At 46.9% G+C, this 17,737-nt stretch overlaps 1 protein-coding gene across 1 annotated transcript in view; it reads left to right on the top strand.

Moving 5' to 3' along the window:
- Nucleotides 1-15,959, top strand: part of ARRDC5 (arrestin domain containing 5) — an 18,514-nt gene extending 2,555 nt beyond the window's left edge. The window contains 3 exon segments of the mRNA XM_040241611.1: nucleotides 2,344-2,817; nucleotides 4,548-4,756; nucleotides 15,423-15,959. Coding sequence (XP_040097545.1) covers nucleotides 2,490-2,817; nucleotides 4,548-4,756; nucleotides 15,423-15,959 — 1,074 coding nt within the window. The 5' untranslated portion in view covers nucleotides 2,344-2,489.
- Nucleotides 15,960-17,737: the final 1,778 nt, after the last annotated feature.

Below are 17,737 nucleotides of genomic sequence, written 5' to 3'. Positions count from 1 at the left end.
TAGAAGGAACTCTATGTGTGGCCAGAGATACCTTGTGAGGGGGGGGGGGGGAGCCAGAGGATGAGGTCAGAGGGGTGTCATGTAAGACCTCACAGGCCACCAGGAGGACTTTGGTCTTTCTCTGGAGAGCAGTGGATAGAGTGGGAGGGCTGTGAGCTGAAAACCGGTGAGCTCCACTGTGTGTTTTCACAAGGTTTCTCTGGCCACACATAGAGTTCCTTCTATCTTGGCTCTGGTATTTCTGCTTTTATTTCTCCCAGCAGTAGACAGACGAATGGCCCCCAAAGATGTCCACATCTTAATCCCTGGGGTCTGTGAATATCATACCTTCCATGGCAGAAGGGACTCGGCAGATGGGATTAAACTAAAGATTGTCAGATGGGGAGAATATCCTAGATTATCTGGACTGGCCCAGTGTCGTCATGAGAACGAATGTGAAGTCACTCAGTCGTGTCGACTCTTTGTGACCCCATGGTCTGTAGCCTACCAGGCTCCTCCACCCATGGGATTTTCAAGGCAAGAATACTGGAGTGGGTTGCCATTTCTCCAGGAGATCTTCCCGACCCAGAGATTGAACCCAGGTCTCCCACATTGCAGGCAGACGCTTTACCGGCTGAGCCACCAGGGAAGGCATCATGAGGGTCCTAGTAAATGAAAAAGAGTGGCGAGAGGATCAAGTCAGAGAAGTGAGAATGGAAACAGAGGATGGAATGATGAAAGCAAAAGGCGGAGGATATGGGAAACCTCTAGAAACAGGAAAAGACAAGGGACAAATTCTTTCCTAGAATTCTAGAACGTAATCCTGCCAACACCTTGACTTTAGCTCCATTTCACGCTTCGGACCTCCAGAACTGTAGGAGAACTCAGTTGTCTTATTTGAAAGCATGGAATTTGTGGACATTTGTTACAGCAGCCATAGGAATACACTCCAATCACAAAGTCAAGATGCTCCTATTAATTTTCCCTCACCTTCAGGATTTCACCAACACAGCTGAATGCGTTTATCGAAACTAAGCCATCAGCTACGTGGCAACCATGTTGTAGACGTGAGCAGGTAGCCAGGCCTCCCCAGCCTTGTGTGGCAGATGAGGTCTTCCATACTGACAACATCTCTGACAAGAACCCAGCCCATTCCTGGCAAGAGCATAGCCTCTCTTTGTGCCTGCCGTTGTCAAAATTCAGCATGGCTGAAAAAGAAATAGACCCTATATTCCTTGTGTACATTTGATGCAGGGCACACAATCCAGCCTCCTTGGATATCTGAAGTTAAGCAACACAGAAAGACATGTCTGGTTTTCCCTGCAGAAAAGACCTTGAGCAGTGGTGATGAGGGGCCCCACCCAATCTCTCTACTCATTTCAAGAAAGTCAGAGGGGTTGCTTGGGTTAATTAACGATCATGAACAAGAAACTATGCCAAGCATCTTTAAAAGAAGCTTACCAATCAGTTGGAAAAGCAAAATGTTAATGTCCCAAAAGACATCACATCAAATACAGCAAGATATGACATAGTCATGAGGCCTGCCAGAGCCTGGAAAACAGACACTTCCTAAAGCTTCTTCTGTTTTTCTGTCCCTCCTACTTAGGCACCGGCCTACGTGCAGATCAGGCACCATGAGGGTGCAAATGGCTTCAGTTTCCCTTTTGCAAAATGATATGCACTTGACAATCATTAAGTCATTGAACAGACTTTAACTGCCCTCCCTTGTCTGCACCAGGCCCTGGGTCCAGCAAACCAAGTCCCACTCGATAGGGACTTCTTGGCAGTGGAGAAGCAGGAAGGAAGGACAGCCACCAGTTGTGTAGGGAGCTGGTGCTTTGTGATGGTATCCATGATCACGTGGATACCATCTCCAAGACACAGCAAATCCCATGTTCTATATATCGCTATCATTTTCCTTCTAATACACATTAATAGAAATAGAGAGCTATTAAAGAGAAAATGATTGGGACTTTCCTGGCAGTCCAGTGGTTAAGACTCCACACTGTCACTGCTGAGGTCACAGGTTCAATCCCTGGTCAGGGAACTAAGATCCCACAAGCTGCACGGTGTAGCCAAAAAAAAAAAAAAAAAGTGAAAATGATTATCTGCATAGGACCCAGCATCCATGTGTGAACCCTGAGGAGGGTGCATGTGCCACATCTGGGGGCCATCCAATTGGGCAAAAGATACCCCTGGGCTCATCCCCTCTCCATCTGTAAATGAAGCTTATGATGCATGTCTCACCCGAGAGCCTGGGAGATTTCTTCCCACCCAGGCCCCAGACATCTGGCAAGATGACAGGTGCTCCCTGTCTGCCAGGAATATTGCTATCTTGTGGTTTTCTTATTTGTTATTTGCTAGAAAAAAGAGGTCAGGCTACCATTTCATCAACCAGTGAGGCCTTTGGGATTCTCAAACTGCCGCCCACCCCCAACAACTTTGCCCCCACCAATCCTGGCCACTGGGAACCCCTTCCCGGAACCCTGGCTGGCTGATGTCACAGACAGATGACCTCACTGAGGCCGAGGATCTCTGTGACATGGGGGAGGGGGAAGGATGTTTCTCTGTCACCCCAACCCCCCATGTCTGTGGTGAAGTCGATCGAATTAGTGCTGCCCAAGGATGCAGTCTACCTGGCCGGCTGCACCATCGAAGGACAGGTGGTCCTAACTCTGAACAGCACCCTGGTGGACCCCATCGTGAAGGTGGAGCTCGTGGGAAGAGGTTACGTGGAGTGGAATGAAGAAACTGGGGCGTCCCGCGATTATAGCAGAGAAGTTATTTGCAATAACAAGGCTGACTACGTGCACAAGACAAAGACGTTTCCAGTGCAGGGTAAGGACCAGTATGACTGCCACCGTTAGCCAGAATAGGAAACCAGGGTCTGGAAGATAAACACATCTGTCAGTCAATCAACAAACCCCCAGAGATATGAGAAATGGGCAGAGGCCTGGCTCCTGTGATCACAGGGAAAGAGAAAGAAGGGAGAGGATTAGGAGAGATCCTCGAGGGATGCACTGACGAGCCCCCAGCTCTGCCAGATTCAGATCTAAAGTCTGGACAGACTTCAGGGAGCCTGGGCTGCCAGGGAACTATAGGTCCTTTCCAAAATGAGTGTTTCCGGGTAGTCCACAATCAATCAGAACGCTTGACCAATGCTTGGTTGAACAAAGTTTCATTTCAGATTTTTAAAAAAAATTTTAGATAGGGTCGCTGGGGAAGGTCACCAAAAGACTATGGAGCTCAGATCTAGTGATGGAAGGGGTCCCTGACTTGAAGATACCCAGATATTGTTTGCACATTAGTTGCTTAGTCTTGTCCAGCTCTTTGTGATCCCATGGACTTTAGCCCACTAGGCTCCTCTGTCCATGGGATTTCCAAGGCAAGAATACTGGAGTGGGTAGCCATTCCCTTCTCCAGGGGATCTTCCTGACCCAGGGATTGAACCCCGGTCTCCCGCATTACAGGCAGATTCTTTACCATCTGAGCCACCAGGGAAACCCCTCCAGATACTGCTGGACCTTAATACTCAACAATCAGGCAGCCTCTCTCTGTCTCAGTTAACCCACCTGGAAAATGGGAACAGAAAGAAGTCCTGCCTCCTGAGTTGTCTTGAAAGAAAGAAAGAAAGTGAAGCCACTCAGTCGTATCCGACTCTTTGTGACCCTGTGGACTGTAGCCCGCCAGGTTCCTCTGTCCATGGGATTCTCCAGGCAAGAATACTGGAGTGGGTTGCCATTGAGTTGTCTTGAGGACTTGATGATTTAATGGCATGTCTCAGTCTCAGAATAGCAGGGGTTATATAGTAAGTGCTGAATAGGTGTTAGTTCTTTCAACCAAAACAATTCTTCAGCTCCTCAACCCCCACAGCATCAGGCACCACCCTTCTCCATTTCCAAGGGAAGCATCGTTTCCCCTCAGGAGCATCAGCCTCAATTCATTTACGCCACAAACAAATATGTGTTAAGCACCTACTGTGCACAACAACTATGCCAGGTACCAGGGAAGCAGCAGCAAGGAAAACAGGAAAGGTCCCTGGCATCCCTGGGGTTGCCGTCAGACGGGGAAGACACACTCACAAGAGGGTTTGGGAGAAATGTAAGAAAAAATAAAACAGGGAGGTCACAGAGATGAGAGGGCCGTATGAGTCCCTCCCTGGTCCACCATCATCAATCGGTCAGTCAGTCTGCTATATGCTGTGCAGTGAAGGCCAGCCTCTGCCAGGGCAGGGAGATTTGCCTGCCTTGGGCCCCAAGATGTGTTTGTTGAACAAATGTGTGATCGAACCTGTAGGTCAGACCTCCAGGTTCCCAGGCCCAGAGCAGGGGTGAGCAAGTCCCGGGGGGTAGTTTGGGGTGACCACCACCCCCCCAGAGCTTCCATCTCCAGCCCAACTGAGGTCTAATATTTATGAGCCTTGGCTTTTTCGATCCCTAAAACTCAAGAGCTAGCTCAGGGACAGAGAGGCCAGATCCAGAAAAAGCTAACTGCCAAAACAATAAAGAAAGAGAAGGGGGGGAAAGATTCTAGAACCTTCTGATGGCATTGGTGTGTTTTACTTTCAGATAATTGGTTAAGTGCAGGCAGCCACACCTTTGACTTCCATTTCAACTTACCTCCCAGGCTCCCTTCCACCTTCACCAGCAAAATCGGCAACATCTTTTACTTCGTGCAGGCATCCTGCATGGGTCGGGAGCACATTCTAGCCAAGAAGAAAATATACTTGATGGTTCAAGGCACTTCCTCGATTTTCCACGCAGAAAAATCATTGCAGGTAGTGGGGAGCAAGCGGGAGCAGGGGTAGGGCTTGGCCTTAAAGTTCCCCAGAGGTAGGGGATGGGGCAGGAGCGGCCAGGAGACAGGGAAGGCCCCAACCCAGAAAAAGAAGGGAAGGTGTTGGCCGCTCCTCCAACTCAGGAGTTTTGCAAACTCTGAGGGGAATCAGAAACCAGGGCAGGAAGTAAGCCAGTGGCTCTCAACTGAGGTGATTCTGTCGCTGCAGGGGACACTGAGCAATGGTGTCTGATGACATGTGTGGTTATTACAACTGGGGAAGGGGATGAGTGCCATCGAGGAGGTGGGGGCCAGGGAAGCTGTTCAACACCCCACAGTGCCCCTCACAAAGAAGGACCTGGCCCCCGAATATCCTTGACCCCAGGGTAGGTAGGTCAAGAGTGACCAGATGCCCAGCTCTGATCACCTGACTGAGAGTCCCAGATGCTCAGTGACTCTCTGGGAACGGATAATGGAGATGGTACCCTCTCCCTACCAAGAAGCACAGCAAGGGTCCCCTCCAACCAGGGAAGGAAGGGTCTGGTAGCGTCGGTCACCTGAGCAGAGGAGGTTGGGTTTCTGTATGGCTTCTGGAGGCCAGGTGCAGAGGCGGAAGTGAAGGAGGGTGGAGTTCCGTTGGCCAAAGTCACTTCACCTCCCTGGGGGCTCCTTTGTTATCAGAGCATGGTGGCTGAGAGTGCTGGCATTTTAGTTCTCAAGGTCCAAGTTAAAATCCCAGCATCCCCACCTACCTGCTGTGTAACCCTCTGCAAGTGATGTGGCCTCTCTGTGCTATTTCCTCATCTGTCCCTTGGACACAGAGAGGGTGTCTGTCCCCTAGGTCTCAGGAGGAGCAGTCAGTGGACTTCCTGCAGCTTCAGGGCCTGGAATGGTACTCAGCACTGGTGGCCAGGGAAGCCTCAAAATATTTATGCCCCATCAGTCCTTTTAAGATTTTTTTTATGTAAACCATTTTAAAATTCTTTATTGAATTTGTTATAATATTGTTTCTGTTTTATGTTTTGTTTTTTTCTGAACTTGAGGCATCTTAGTGGGATCTTAGTTCCCCAACCAGGGGTTGAACCCCAGTCCCCTGCATTGGAAGCACAGATTCTTAACCACTGGCCCATCAGAGAAGTCCCAGGCATAGTCTTATCTGTGTAGTAGGGAATCATCTCTAGCCTGGCCAACCTCAGAGGAGGAGGATTCCAGGGCAGGTAGATGCTTAGAGGGGTGGATCAGAGGTGAGCAGATCTGAGCTCAAGGCCAGTTTGGCCACCTGCTTTCTGGGTGACCTTGAGCAGACTCTGGTCCTCCCTTGAGAGCTAATCTAGAGTGCAGGGTGCACAAAACAGAAATTGGAGCAAAATGCTGGTGTGGGGCCAGACCTGGATTGAAGTCTCTGCTGCCAGATGCTTCATTAGCAAATGGCCTTGGGCAATTAACAGCACCTCCTAGAACCTCAATTATCCTGATCTGTATGATGGGTATAATGTAAACAACACTTTCCTTGATCGTGAGGGTCATGAAGCACCCAGCACGATGAGTACACATAGAGGACTCCTGGTGCATGGGAAGAGCTCAAATTGCTATTACAGCAACAAAGGGAGTTATTGCACATATATTTTGAGAGTGTAAAAATATTGTGTTTTTTCAACTACTCAGTTGCTCAGTCGTGTCCGATTCTTTGCGACCCCATGAACTGCAGCATGCCAGGCCTCCCTGTCCATCACCAACTCCCGGAGTTCACTCAAACTCACGTGCATCGAGTTGGTGATGCCATCCAGCCATCTCATCCTCTGTCATCCCCTTCTCCTGCCCCCAATCCCTCCCAGCATCAGGGTCTTTTCCAATGAGTCAACTCTTCGCATGAGGTGGCCAAAGTATTGGAGTTTCAGCTTCAGCATCAGTCCTTCCAATGAACACCCAGGGCTGATCTCCTTCAGAATGGACTGGTTGGATCTCCTTGCAGTCCAAGGGACTCTCAAGAGTCTTCTCCAACACCACAGTTCAAAAGCATCAATTCTTCAGTGCTCAGCTTTCTTCACAGTCCAACTCTCACATCCATACATGACCACTGGAAAAACCATAGCCTTGACTAGACGGACCTTTGTTGGCAAAGCAATGTCTCTGCTTTTGAATATGCTGTCTAGGTTGGTCATAACTTTTCTTCCAAGGAATAAGAGTCTTAATTTCATGGCTTCAATCACCATCTACAGTGATTTTGGAGCCCCCCAAAATAAATTCTGACACTGTTTCCACTGTTTCCCCATCTATTTCCCATGAAGTGATGGGACCAGATGCCATGATCTTCGTTTTCTGAATGTTGAGCTTTAAGCCAACTTTTTCACTCTCCTCTTTCATTTTCATCAAGAGGCTTTTTAGTTCCTCTTCACTTTCTGCCATAAGGGTGGTGTCATCTGCATATCTGAGGTGATTGATATTTCTCCCGGCAATCTTGATTCCAGCTTGTGCTTCTTCCAGTCCAGCACTTCTCATGATGTACTCTGCATATAAATTAAATAAGCAGGGTGACAATATACAGCCTTGATGTACTCCTTTTCCTATTTGGAACCAGTCTGTTGTTCCATGTCCAGTTCTAACTGTTGCTTCCTGACCTGCATACAGATTTCTCAAGAGGCAGGTCAGGTGGTCTGGTATTCCCATCTCTTTCAGAATTTTCCACAGTTTGTTGTGACCCACACAGTCAAAGGCTTTGGCATAGTCAATAAAGCAGAAATAGATGTTTTTCTGGAACTCTCTTGCTTTTTCAATGATCCAGCGGATGTTGGCAATTTGATCTCTGGTTCCTCTGCCTTTTCTAAAACCAGCTTGAACATCTGAAAGTTCACAGTTCGCATATTGCTGAAGCCTGGCTTGGAGAATTTTGAGCATTACTTTACTGGCGTGTGAGATGAGTGCAATTGTGAGGTAGTTTGAGCATTCTTTGGCATTGCCTTTCTTTGGGATTGGAATGAAAACTGACCTTTTCCAGTCCTGTAGCCACTGCTGAGTTTTCCAAATTTGCTGGCATATTGATGCAGCACTTTCACAGCATCATCTTTCAGGATTTGAAATAAATCAACTGGAATTCCATCACTTCCACTAGCTTTGTTCTTAGTGATGCTTTCTAAGGCCTACTTGACTTCACATTCCAGGATGTCTGGCTCTAGGTGAGTGATCACACCATTGTGATTATCTTGGTCATGAAGATCTTTTTTGTACAGTTCTTCTGTGTATTCTTGCCACCTCTTCTTAATATCTTCTGCTTCTGTTAGGTCCATACCATTTCTGTCCTTTATCGAGCCCATTTTTGCATGAAATGTTCCCTTGGTATCTAATTTTCTTGAAGAGATCTCTAGTCTTTCCCATTCTGTTTTTTCCTCTTTGCACTGATTGCTGAGGAAGGCTTTCTTATCTCTCCTTGCTATTTGGAACTCTGCATTCAAATGGGGATATCTTTCCTTTTCTCCTTTGCTTTTCACTTCTCTTCTTTTCACAGCTATTTGTAAGGCCTCCCCAGACAGCCATTTTGCTTTTTTTTTTGCATTTCTTTCCTATTTTAATCTGATTGGAGAGGGCAGGGTGAGGGCAGGAGCTGGTGGACCAGGGCAGAGGCTACTACTGCTCTGGTCCAAGCAGGGGCAGAGACCTGACCCCCACAGTCTGTCCTTCTCACACCAGCTGAAAAGAATCAGATGATGACCCTCCTCTGTCTTCCAGGGCACCCACCTCCCTCGGAGTAAAAGCCCATGACCGCCCCCTGGCCCACAAGGCCCTGCACGACCTGCCCCATCCCCTCCCTGCCTTCCCTCTCCTCCCTCTCCCCCCTCTCACTCTGCTCCAGCCACGTGGGCCTCCTCGCTGTTCCTCCAACACCATCCTTCCCCAGGTCCTTTGCATGTTGTGTGCCCACTGCCCAAAACCCTGTGACAGGATCTTCCGATCCCTCCCTTTCCTCCTTTAGATCTTTGCTCGGAAACTACATCTTCAGTCACCTGCTTCGATGATGGCCGGACGAACTGCCACAACCCCCACAGAAGGCAATTTAGCCATATCTATCCAAACGAAAAAGAACACGCACTTTGCCCCAGCCATTTCATTTCCCTTCTAGAAAATTCTCCTACCACTGTCATTTCCTTTGTGTGATAGGACCTTTCCATGCATTGCCTGGGAGGCCAGAAACTGGTAACCACTTAAATGTTTGTTGCAGAGGGAATTAAAGTAACAGTTCACAGTCAAAGGTCAACTCTATAGATAGAGCAAAGAGAGAGAGAAAGAGCAAGACACAGCCAGAGATGAAAGAATGAGGCAGCTCTCGGTATCAGCACCTCCTCGTCACTGGGTTGGACGCATAAAGCAAAGTTCAGAACAGCGTGTCTAACCTGCACCGTTGGTGGTAAAAATAAGAAAGGCACAGAACTTCCTTGCAGGTGTAACAAACTGTCTCCTTCCAGAGACCAGAGAAACTGGCAACAGATTGCTGCTGGCTGCCTCCCGGGAGGGGAGTGGCGGGGGGGTTGGGGGGGTGTGTTGGGGGGCAGGGGGGTGGAGAGAAGCAAAGTTTTTCTCCTTCCACTTTTTTTTTTAACATCTTGATTGAGATACAATACACATACCTTATTATTCTTCCCTTTAAAATGTCCAAATCCATGGCTTTTCATGCATTCACAGAATTGTACAGCCATCACCACTGTCAGTGTTAGAACACTTTAATGCCTCCCCTCCCCCACCATAAAGAAGAGGGCTGACCCCTGAAGAACTGATGCTTTCAAACTGTGGTGCTGGAGAAGACTCGAGAGTCTCTCGGACAGCAAGGAGATCAAACCAGTCAACCCTAAAGGAAACCAACCCTGAATATTCACTGGAAGGACTGATGTTGAAGCTGAAGCTCCAATACTTGGGTGACCTGATGCGAAGAGCTGACTCTTTGGAAAACAGCCTGATGCTGGGAAAGACTGAAGGCAGGAGGAGGAGGGGTCGATAGAGGATGAGATGGTTATGGCATCACTGACCCAATGGACATGAGTTTGAGCAAGATCTGGAAGACAGTGAAGCATAGGGAAGCCTGGTGTGCAGCAGTCTATGGCGTTGCAAAGAGTCAGACATGACTGAGGGCCTGAACAACAATCAAGGAAGTCTTGCATCCCTTACCTGTTCCCCTCAAACCTCCCTTTCCCTCCCTCGGCCACCACTACATTCACTCTCTGTCTCCAGGGATTTGTCTGTTCTGGACACTTCCTGTTTTAATAAATGGAATCAGACACTATGTGGCCTTTTTGTGTCTGGCTTATTTGAACATAGTGTTTTCAAGGTTCATCCAGGGACTTCCCTGGGGGTCCAGTGGTTACGATTCCACCTTCCAATGCGTCGGGTATGGGTTCAATCCTTGGTCAGGGAACTAAACTCCTACCTGCCATGGGGTACAGCTGAAAAATTTCTTTTTTAAACTTCATCCACATTGTAGTGTGTGTGTGTGTCGGTGCTTTCTTCTTTTTTAAGGGTGAATTGTCTTTCTATGGCATGGATGAACCACCTCCTATGTATCTCTTCATTACTTGATGGACATCGGGTTGTTTCCATGTCTTGGCTATTAGGGACCATGCTACTGCTAACATCGGTGTCCATGTTTTTACGTGGTTGTATTTTCCTTTCTCTAGGGTAGCCATCTAGGAGTGGAATTGCTGGGGCATATGGTAATTCTACATCTTACCTTTTGAGGAGCAATCAGACTCTTCTCCACAGTGGCCACTCCATTTTACATTCCCACCAGCCATGTACAAGGGTTTCGATTTTTCTGCACCCTCTCTGTGTACCTTTAGAATTTTGAAAGACATGACCCATTGTCTTGGAACAAGCAGTCCTGTTGGGTACAGCACTTGTTCCTAAGACATCTCTCTCCTAACCATCAAGTCTGAGGGAGTCTCCCTTTACCTTAGCCCTTTGCCATAGCCTCATAGCTTATCTCAATCAGAAACCTACCATTAAAGGACTTCCCTGGCAGTCTGGTGGTTGAGACTTCGCCTTCCAAAGCAGGGGGTGCAGGTTCAATCCCTGGTTGGGAAGCTAAGATCCCACATGTCTTGCAGCCGGAGGGAAAACATTAAACAGAAGCAGTACTGTAACAAATTCAGTAAACCTCTAAAAATGGTCCACATTAAAAAAAAAGAAGAAGAACTTAAAAAATGTACCATTAAAAAAAAATGTGCCATGTTTATATCCATCTTTCCAATCAGAGCAGGGACTGGACTGGTCTTCACTGCTGTGGGTTTTCCTTGAACTTGGCACCAAGTTGATAAAATGATACTCCTTGAATGAATGAATCCCCCGAAAGTTTCACATATGCCAAACAAAGAGGGAGATCAGAAAAAACTCCCAGGTTTGGAAGATCAGTGTTGAGTTTGTAACCTAACATTCTTGGAATTCTGGGCTCTTGGGCCACCCCACCTGGCCTGGCATGGAAATCTCCCCTTGGCCACCACTGATGTCTCTTGGCACCTCCTTCAGGACCAGGACAGAACTGCTGGCTTGGTCTTGAGTTAGGGTAGCCAGTCCTTTCACGCCTGTAGGGTCCTAACGCATGCAACGAATTTTCGAATAAGACTGGAGGAGCTTAGAATGAAATGGCCTGCAATTAGCCTTCGAAGAGGAGAGAAAGCATGGGAAGTCTGAAGATAGGCAGGGGCCAGAGGCAGAGGGCAGGAGGTGAGGCTGAAGGGGTCAGGGGTCAGCCTGAGGTCTCTGAGATAAAGGGTATTGGATCTAGAACACGGTCCTTCGGTCATGATCCTTTAGTGGGGTATGAAATCCATTTAGCAAGTTGCAGGGCGTATTTCTACAAAATGAAAGAGCAGACAAGCCCAAAATAAAAAATATGTTTTTTAAAAAATATCAACTTTGTAGGTTGCAAATGTTATTTTCTGAAAATAGTACTAAAGGTTTCTATTTTCCTATTTTATATTAAAACAACGTTTGCAACCCACAAAATACATTCAATTCATTTCAGTCACTCAGTCATGTCCAATTCTTGAGCAGGGCAAAGGCTAATAGATTTTGCCAAGAGAACGCACTGGTCATAGCAAACACCCTCTTCCAAAATACGTTACCATATGGAAAATAGATAGCCATTGTGAGGTTTAATGCATGAGGCAGGGAACCCAAAGTCAGGGCTCTGTGACAACCCAGAGGGGTGAGAGGGGGAGGGAGGTGGGAGCAGAGCTCAAGAGGAGGTGGACATATGTACAGCTAATGCTGATTCATGTTGATGTGTGACAAAAACCATCACAATATTGTAAAGCAGTTGTCCTCTAATTAAAAAAAACATTAAAAAAAGAAAACAATACACTAGGAAACAATATAATAAAATAAGCAGAATAGAAAATATCAGCTAAAATCCATTTGTTGGGCTGCCATTTATTTTTTAAAATGAAAGAACAGAAGAGGTAAGAAAATATAAAATTTGCTGGGTTGCAACAAACTTTGTTTTTATAAAATCAATGTGTAGGACTGAAAATAATAGTATTAAATAAGTAAAATAGGATAGAATGTACCAGAAAAAATTAATTTGATGGCTTACAACATTTTTGTTTTATATAAAACAAAACGATAGCATAGCATAAGTAGACGAGAAATAACAAAAAAATCAATTCAGAGGGTCCAATCAACATTTTTTTCAGCTGCACCATGCGCTGTGTGAGACCTTAGTTCCCTGGCCAGGGATCGAACCCACATCCCCTGCAGTGAAAGCATAGACTCTCAACTGTTGCACCACCAGGGGAGTTTTTGTTTTCTCTGGATATATACCCAGGAGTGGAAATGACTGGATCATCTGGTAGCTCTATTGTTAGTTTTTTGAGGAACTTCCATACTGTTCTCTATAGTGGCTGCACCAATTTACATTCCCACCAACAATGTACAAGGGTTCCTTTTCTCCACATCCCCATCAATGTTTGTTATTTGTAGACTTTTTGATGATGGCCATTCTGACGGGTGTGAAGTGGTATCTGACTGTGACTGTGATTTGCATTTCTCTGATGATCAGCAACATTGAGCATTTTTTTTCTGTGCCTATTGGCCATCTGTATATCATCTCAACTCCTGGGTCAGGGAGATTCCCTGGAGAAGGGATAGGCTATCTTCTCAAGTATTCTTGGGCTTCTCTGCTGGCTCAGATGGTAAAGAATCCACCTGCAATGTGGAAGATCTGAGTTCGATCTCTGGTTTCTGAAGATCCCCTAGAGGAGGGCATGGCAACCCACTCCAGTATTCCTGCCTGGAGAATCCCATGGACAGAGGAGGCTGGCGGGCTGCAGTCCAAGGGGTTGCCAAGAGTTGAACACGAGTGAGCAACTAAGCACAGCACAGAGCAACTCTTTTGGTATGTAAGCCCAAGAAGGGTCTTCACCACGCTCCTTCTAGCTCTTTTATGATATCAAAGACATAACAACAATATAAATGTCCATCATGGAGGGGGGATGGGTGAATAAGCTATTTTGCAGCACACTTCACCGCCGTTGTGAAAATGAATGAATCAGAATGACAGCCACCAACGTGAATGCCTTTCAAAACACAGAATGTTAAGCGAGGAAGGCAAGTTGCTGGAAAACATATGAGGATTGATTTATACAAAGCATTCAAATATGTAAAACAATATTGTATAATCCAACCACAAATAAATGTATTTCTAAACAATGCAAACATCTGCATGAGAATAACAAATGCCACACAGACACACAAACACACATATTTATAAAAGTATCGAGTTCATCTAGAAGAAGACACAGGAAGCCAGCAAAACTGGAGAGTAACTCATTGTAAGCACACCCCACATCACATCAAATCTTTTTAATTTTATTTATTTTTAATTAAAAAAATTTTTTGTCACACTGCAAGGCTTGCAAGATCTTAGTTCCCTGACCAGCGATGGAACCTGGGCCCGGCAGTAAAAGTCCTGAGTCCTAGCCATTGGACTGCCAGGGAATTCCCTCAAATCTTTTTAAGTAGTATCCACTAATAAAAAGTAAAGTGTTACCCAAAGTGTTTGTCCGCTCAGTCATGTTCCACTCTTTTCGACCCCATGAACTGTAGCCCACCAGGCTCCTCTGTCCATAGAATTCTCCAGGCAAAAGTACTGGAGTGAGTTGCTGTTTCCTCCCCCACGGGATCTTCCCAACCCAAGGATTGAACCTGGGTCTCTTGTAGCTGGATTCTTTACCATCTGAGCCACCAGGGAAGCCCTAAGAAAGAGTAAAATGTTACCCAAGGCACACATTAAATATAATGTATATATGAATTTATTTGCAATCCAGCAGCTAACCAGTTGATATAAAGACAGCATTTTGAAGTTTTTATTTAAACATGTTACATAATTTCAGTTCTATAGTTTTCATGATACAGAGCCCATAATATTTTTTCCTTAAGTCTGAACTACTTGGGTAAGCCCTAGGTCTTGGGCTATTGACTATAACATATTCCCTGTCTTCCAGAAAACTAGGGTTCAGAGAATTCAAGGTACTGGTTCAAGGTCACACAGCAAGTGAGTTATGGATGTAGAGATAAAACCAAGGTCTTATGAATTTCTTAGGTTTATGTTACAGACAAGGAAATTGACACTCAGAATGGAAAAGGGCTTTGATCGTTTATTTTTCTAAATTGAAGTATAGTATAGTTGATTTACAATTGTGTGCCAATTTCCGCTGTACAGCAAAGTGACTCAGTTATACACACATACTGTTGTTTAGTCATTAAGTCATGTCCGTCTCTTTGCTATCCCATGGACTGTTTCCCTGGCAACAATATGGAGTGGGTTGACATTTCCTTCTCCAGGGGACCTTCCTGACCCAGGGATCAAAACCCCATCTCCTCCACAGGTGAATTCTTCACCACTGAGCCTCCAGGGAAGTCCATACACATACATACATTCTTTCTTCAAATGTTCTTTTCCACTATGGGTTATCACAGGATATTGAATATATTGCCTGTTCTATACATTAGGACCTTGTTGTTTATCCACTCTAAATTTAATAGTTTTTATCTACCGACCTCAAACTCCCAATCCATTCGTCCCCCTCCCCCTTGGCAACCACAGGTTTGTTTTCTGTACCTACGGGTCTGTTTCTGTTTTGTAGATAGGTTCATTTGTGCTGTATTTTAGATTCCACATATAAGTGATATCACTTGGTATTTGTCTTCCTCTTTCTGACTTCCTTTTCTTAGTATGGTAATCTCTAATTGCGTGCTTATCGCTGCAAATGGCCTTTATTTCATCCTTTTTTTGTGGCTGAGTAATATTCCACTGTGTATATTCCACATCTTCTTTGTCTGTTCATCGATCCATGGACATTTAGGTTGTTTACATGTTTTGGCTGTTGTAAACAGTGTTGCTATGAACACAGAGGCGCATGTATCTTCTTGAATTAGAGTTTTGTCCCGGTATAGTCCCAGGAGTGGGATTGCTCGTTCATATTCTATTTTTAGCTCTCTGAGGAACCTCCATACTGTTTGCCCATAGTGGCTGCACCAGTTAACATTTCCACCAACAACGTAGGAGGGTTCAAAGGGCTTTGGAGAGTCCCAAAGGCTCGAGACCAGGTGGACTGTTAAGTGAGCAAACAGACTTGTGGCCTCAATCCCTCACAGTTGTCCCTCCCCGCCCCCACTTCTTCTAGAACCCTCTGTTGGTGGAGGCTGAGAAGAAGGTGTCTTACAACTGCTGCAGCCAGGGCACCATCTGCCTGCAGGTCCAGATGGAAAAGAATACCTTCACGCCGGGGGAAAGGGTCATTTTCACCACGGAAGTCAACAACCAGACCAGCAAGTGCATTAAGACGGTCATCTTCGCCCTCTATGCCCACGTGCACTATGAGGGCTTCACGCCCAACGCGGAGCGCCGCTCCAGGGTGGATAGCAGTGAGCTGCTCAGGCAGGAGGCCAACACCCACATCACGGCCTTCAACACCACCAAGATCGTCAGCACTTTCCACCTCCCACCCGTGCTGTCCGTGAGCGGTAGTGGTTCACAGGACAGCGAGATCATGAACACCCAGTACGAGCTGGTCAGCACCGTCCACCTGCCCTGGTCCCTGACCAGCGTCAAGGCCAAGGTGCCCATCATTATTACCAGCAACCCCGTGGACTCAAACTAGACTGTTGCGGGCTGCCGGACCAGGGCGGTGTTACCAGTGAGCCCGGATCGACAGAATTAAATGCCCAAACGTCTAAATATTAAAAGTTTTATCAGACTCTAAGGTAGATCTTTCCTTCACCTCGCACAAATGGCCTTTGGATGAGTCTGCCTGTGAGCAGCATGTGACCCAAACCTCACCAAGCTCCAGCCATACAGGCATCCACTTCTCCCATCCCAAGAAAGATCTGTAAATGACAGGAGAGGCCAAACCCTTCCAGCCTGACAAAACCTTCCAGGACTTGCCCCGGTTAGCACCCCAGGCCCATCTCCTTGCTTGCTCTAACACTACCTAGATAAGGGATCCCACACTGTGAGATCCTGCCCTCCAGAGGATATTGGCAAAGTCTCGTTGTATTGGTTGTCCTGACTGAAAGGAGCAGCGTGTGCTCCTGGGATCCCCTGGGTGGGGGCCAGGGATGCTGCTCCACAGTGCCCAGGACAGCCCCCATGGAGGATGTGCGTAGTCGCTCAGTCACGTCCAACTCTTTGCAATCCCATGAACTGTAGCCCGCCAGGCTCCTCTGCCCATGAAATCTCCCAGGTAAGAATACTGGGGTGGATTGCCTTTCCCTTCTCCAGAGGATCTTCCCAACCCAGGGATCAAACCTGGGTCTCCCCAGGTTTGCAGGCAGATTCTTTACCCTCTGAGCCACCACGGAAGCCCATAGTGGATGACCCAGCTCCAAAGGTCAGCAGTGCCGTGGGACAGAGACCCGGGCTGGGGCCCTGCCTGGGGACAGATGGTTGCTGAGTCCACAGGCTGGGTCTGTGAGCCTCTTACCCATGTCACATCCCTCCTCTCCTCGCAGCTGCTCCCCTGGGGATCCTCCACATCACTCAGAGTAAAAACCCAAGTCTTCTAGGTTCATCCACCCACATCTCATCCATCACCAAACCACAGAGGCACTTCTCCAACCTGCCCCCTGTTCAGTTCAGTTCAGTTCAGTTCAGTCGCTCAGTCATGTCCGACTCTTTGTGACCCCATGAATCGCAGCACGCCAGGCCTCCCTGTCCATCACCAACTCCTGGAGCTCACTCAGACTCACATCCATTGAGTCGGTGATGCCATCCAGCCATCTCATCCTCTGTTGTCCCCTTCTCCTCCTGCCCCCAATCCCTCCCAGCATCAGAGTCTTTTCTAATGAGACAACTCTGCATGAGATGGCCAAAGTACTGGAGTTTCAGCTTTAGCATCATTCCTTCCAAAGAAATCCCAGGGCTGATCTCCTTCAGAATGGACTGGTTGGATCTCCTTGCAGTCCAAGGGACTCTCAAGAGTTTTCTCCAACACCACAGTTCAAAAGCATCAATTCTTCGGCGCTCAGCTTTCTTCACAGTCCAACTCTCACATCCATACCCCCGGAACCCCCTATTTCTCTCCCCTCTGCCTCCAACTGGCTCCCATCCTTCACCTGGGCCACCTGCACCTGGGTCTCGCGACTCCTAACCTGGTCCCTCACATTCTGTTCTTCCTGAGAACAAAAATCCAGGACACCTGGGTTAATTAAACTTGAATTTCTGAGCAATAATTGTTTTAGCATAAGTATGTTCCCCACCATATTTGGGGTCTCCTGATGCTTTTTAAAAATCATTCGTGAATCACTCATTGTGAATCTGATATGCCAGTTTAACTGAGCATCCTGAATTTCATCTGGGATGGGATTCCCCAAGCAACTAAAAGACACCGCACACAAATCAGGCCATGAAAATCTTTAAACGTCTGATGGCGCTAGTGGTAAAGAACCCTCCAGAGATGTAAAAGTCAGGTTCGATCCCTGGGTCAGGAAGATCCCCTTG

This window comes from Oryx dammah, unplaced genomic scaffold (assembly GCF_014754425.2).
Source record: "Oryx dammah isolate SB20612 unplaced genomic scaffold, SCBI_Odam_1.1 HiC_scaffold_5, whole genome shotgun sequence".
Lineage (NCBI taxonomy): Eukaryota > Metazoa > Chordata > Mammalia > Artiodactyla > Bovidae > Oryx > Oryx dammah.
This window is presented reverse-complemented; position numbering and strand designations above follow the sequence as displayed.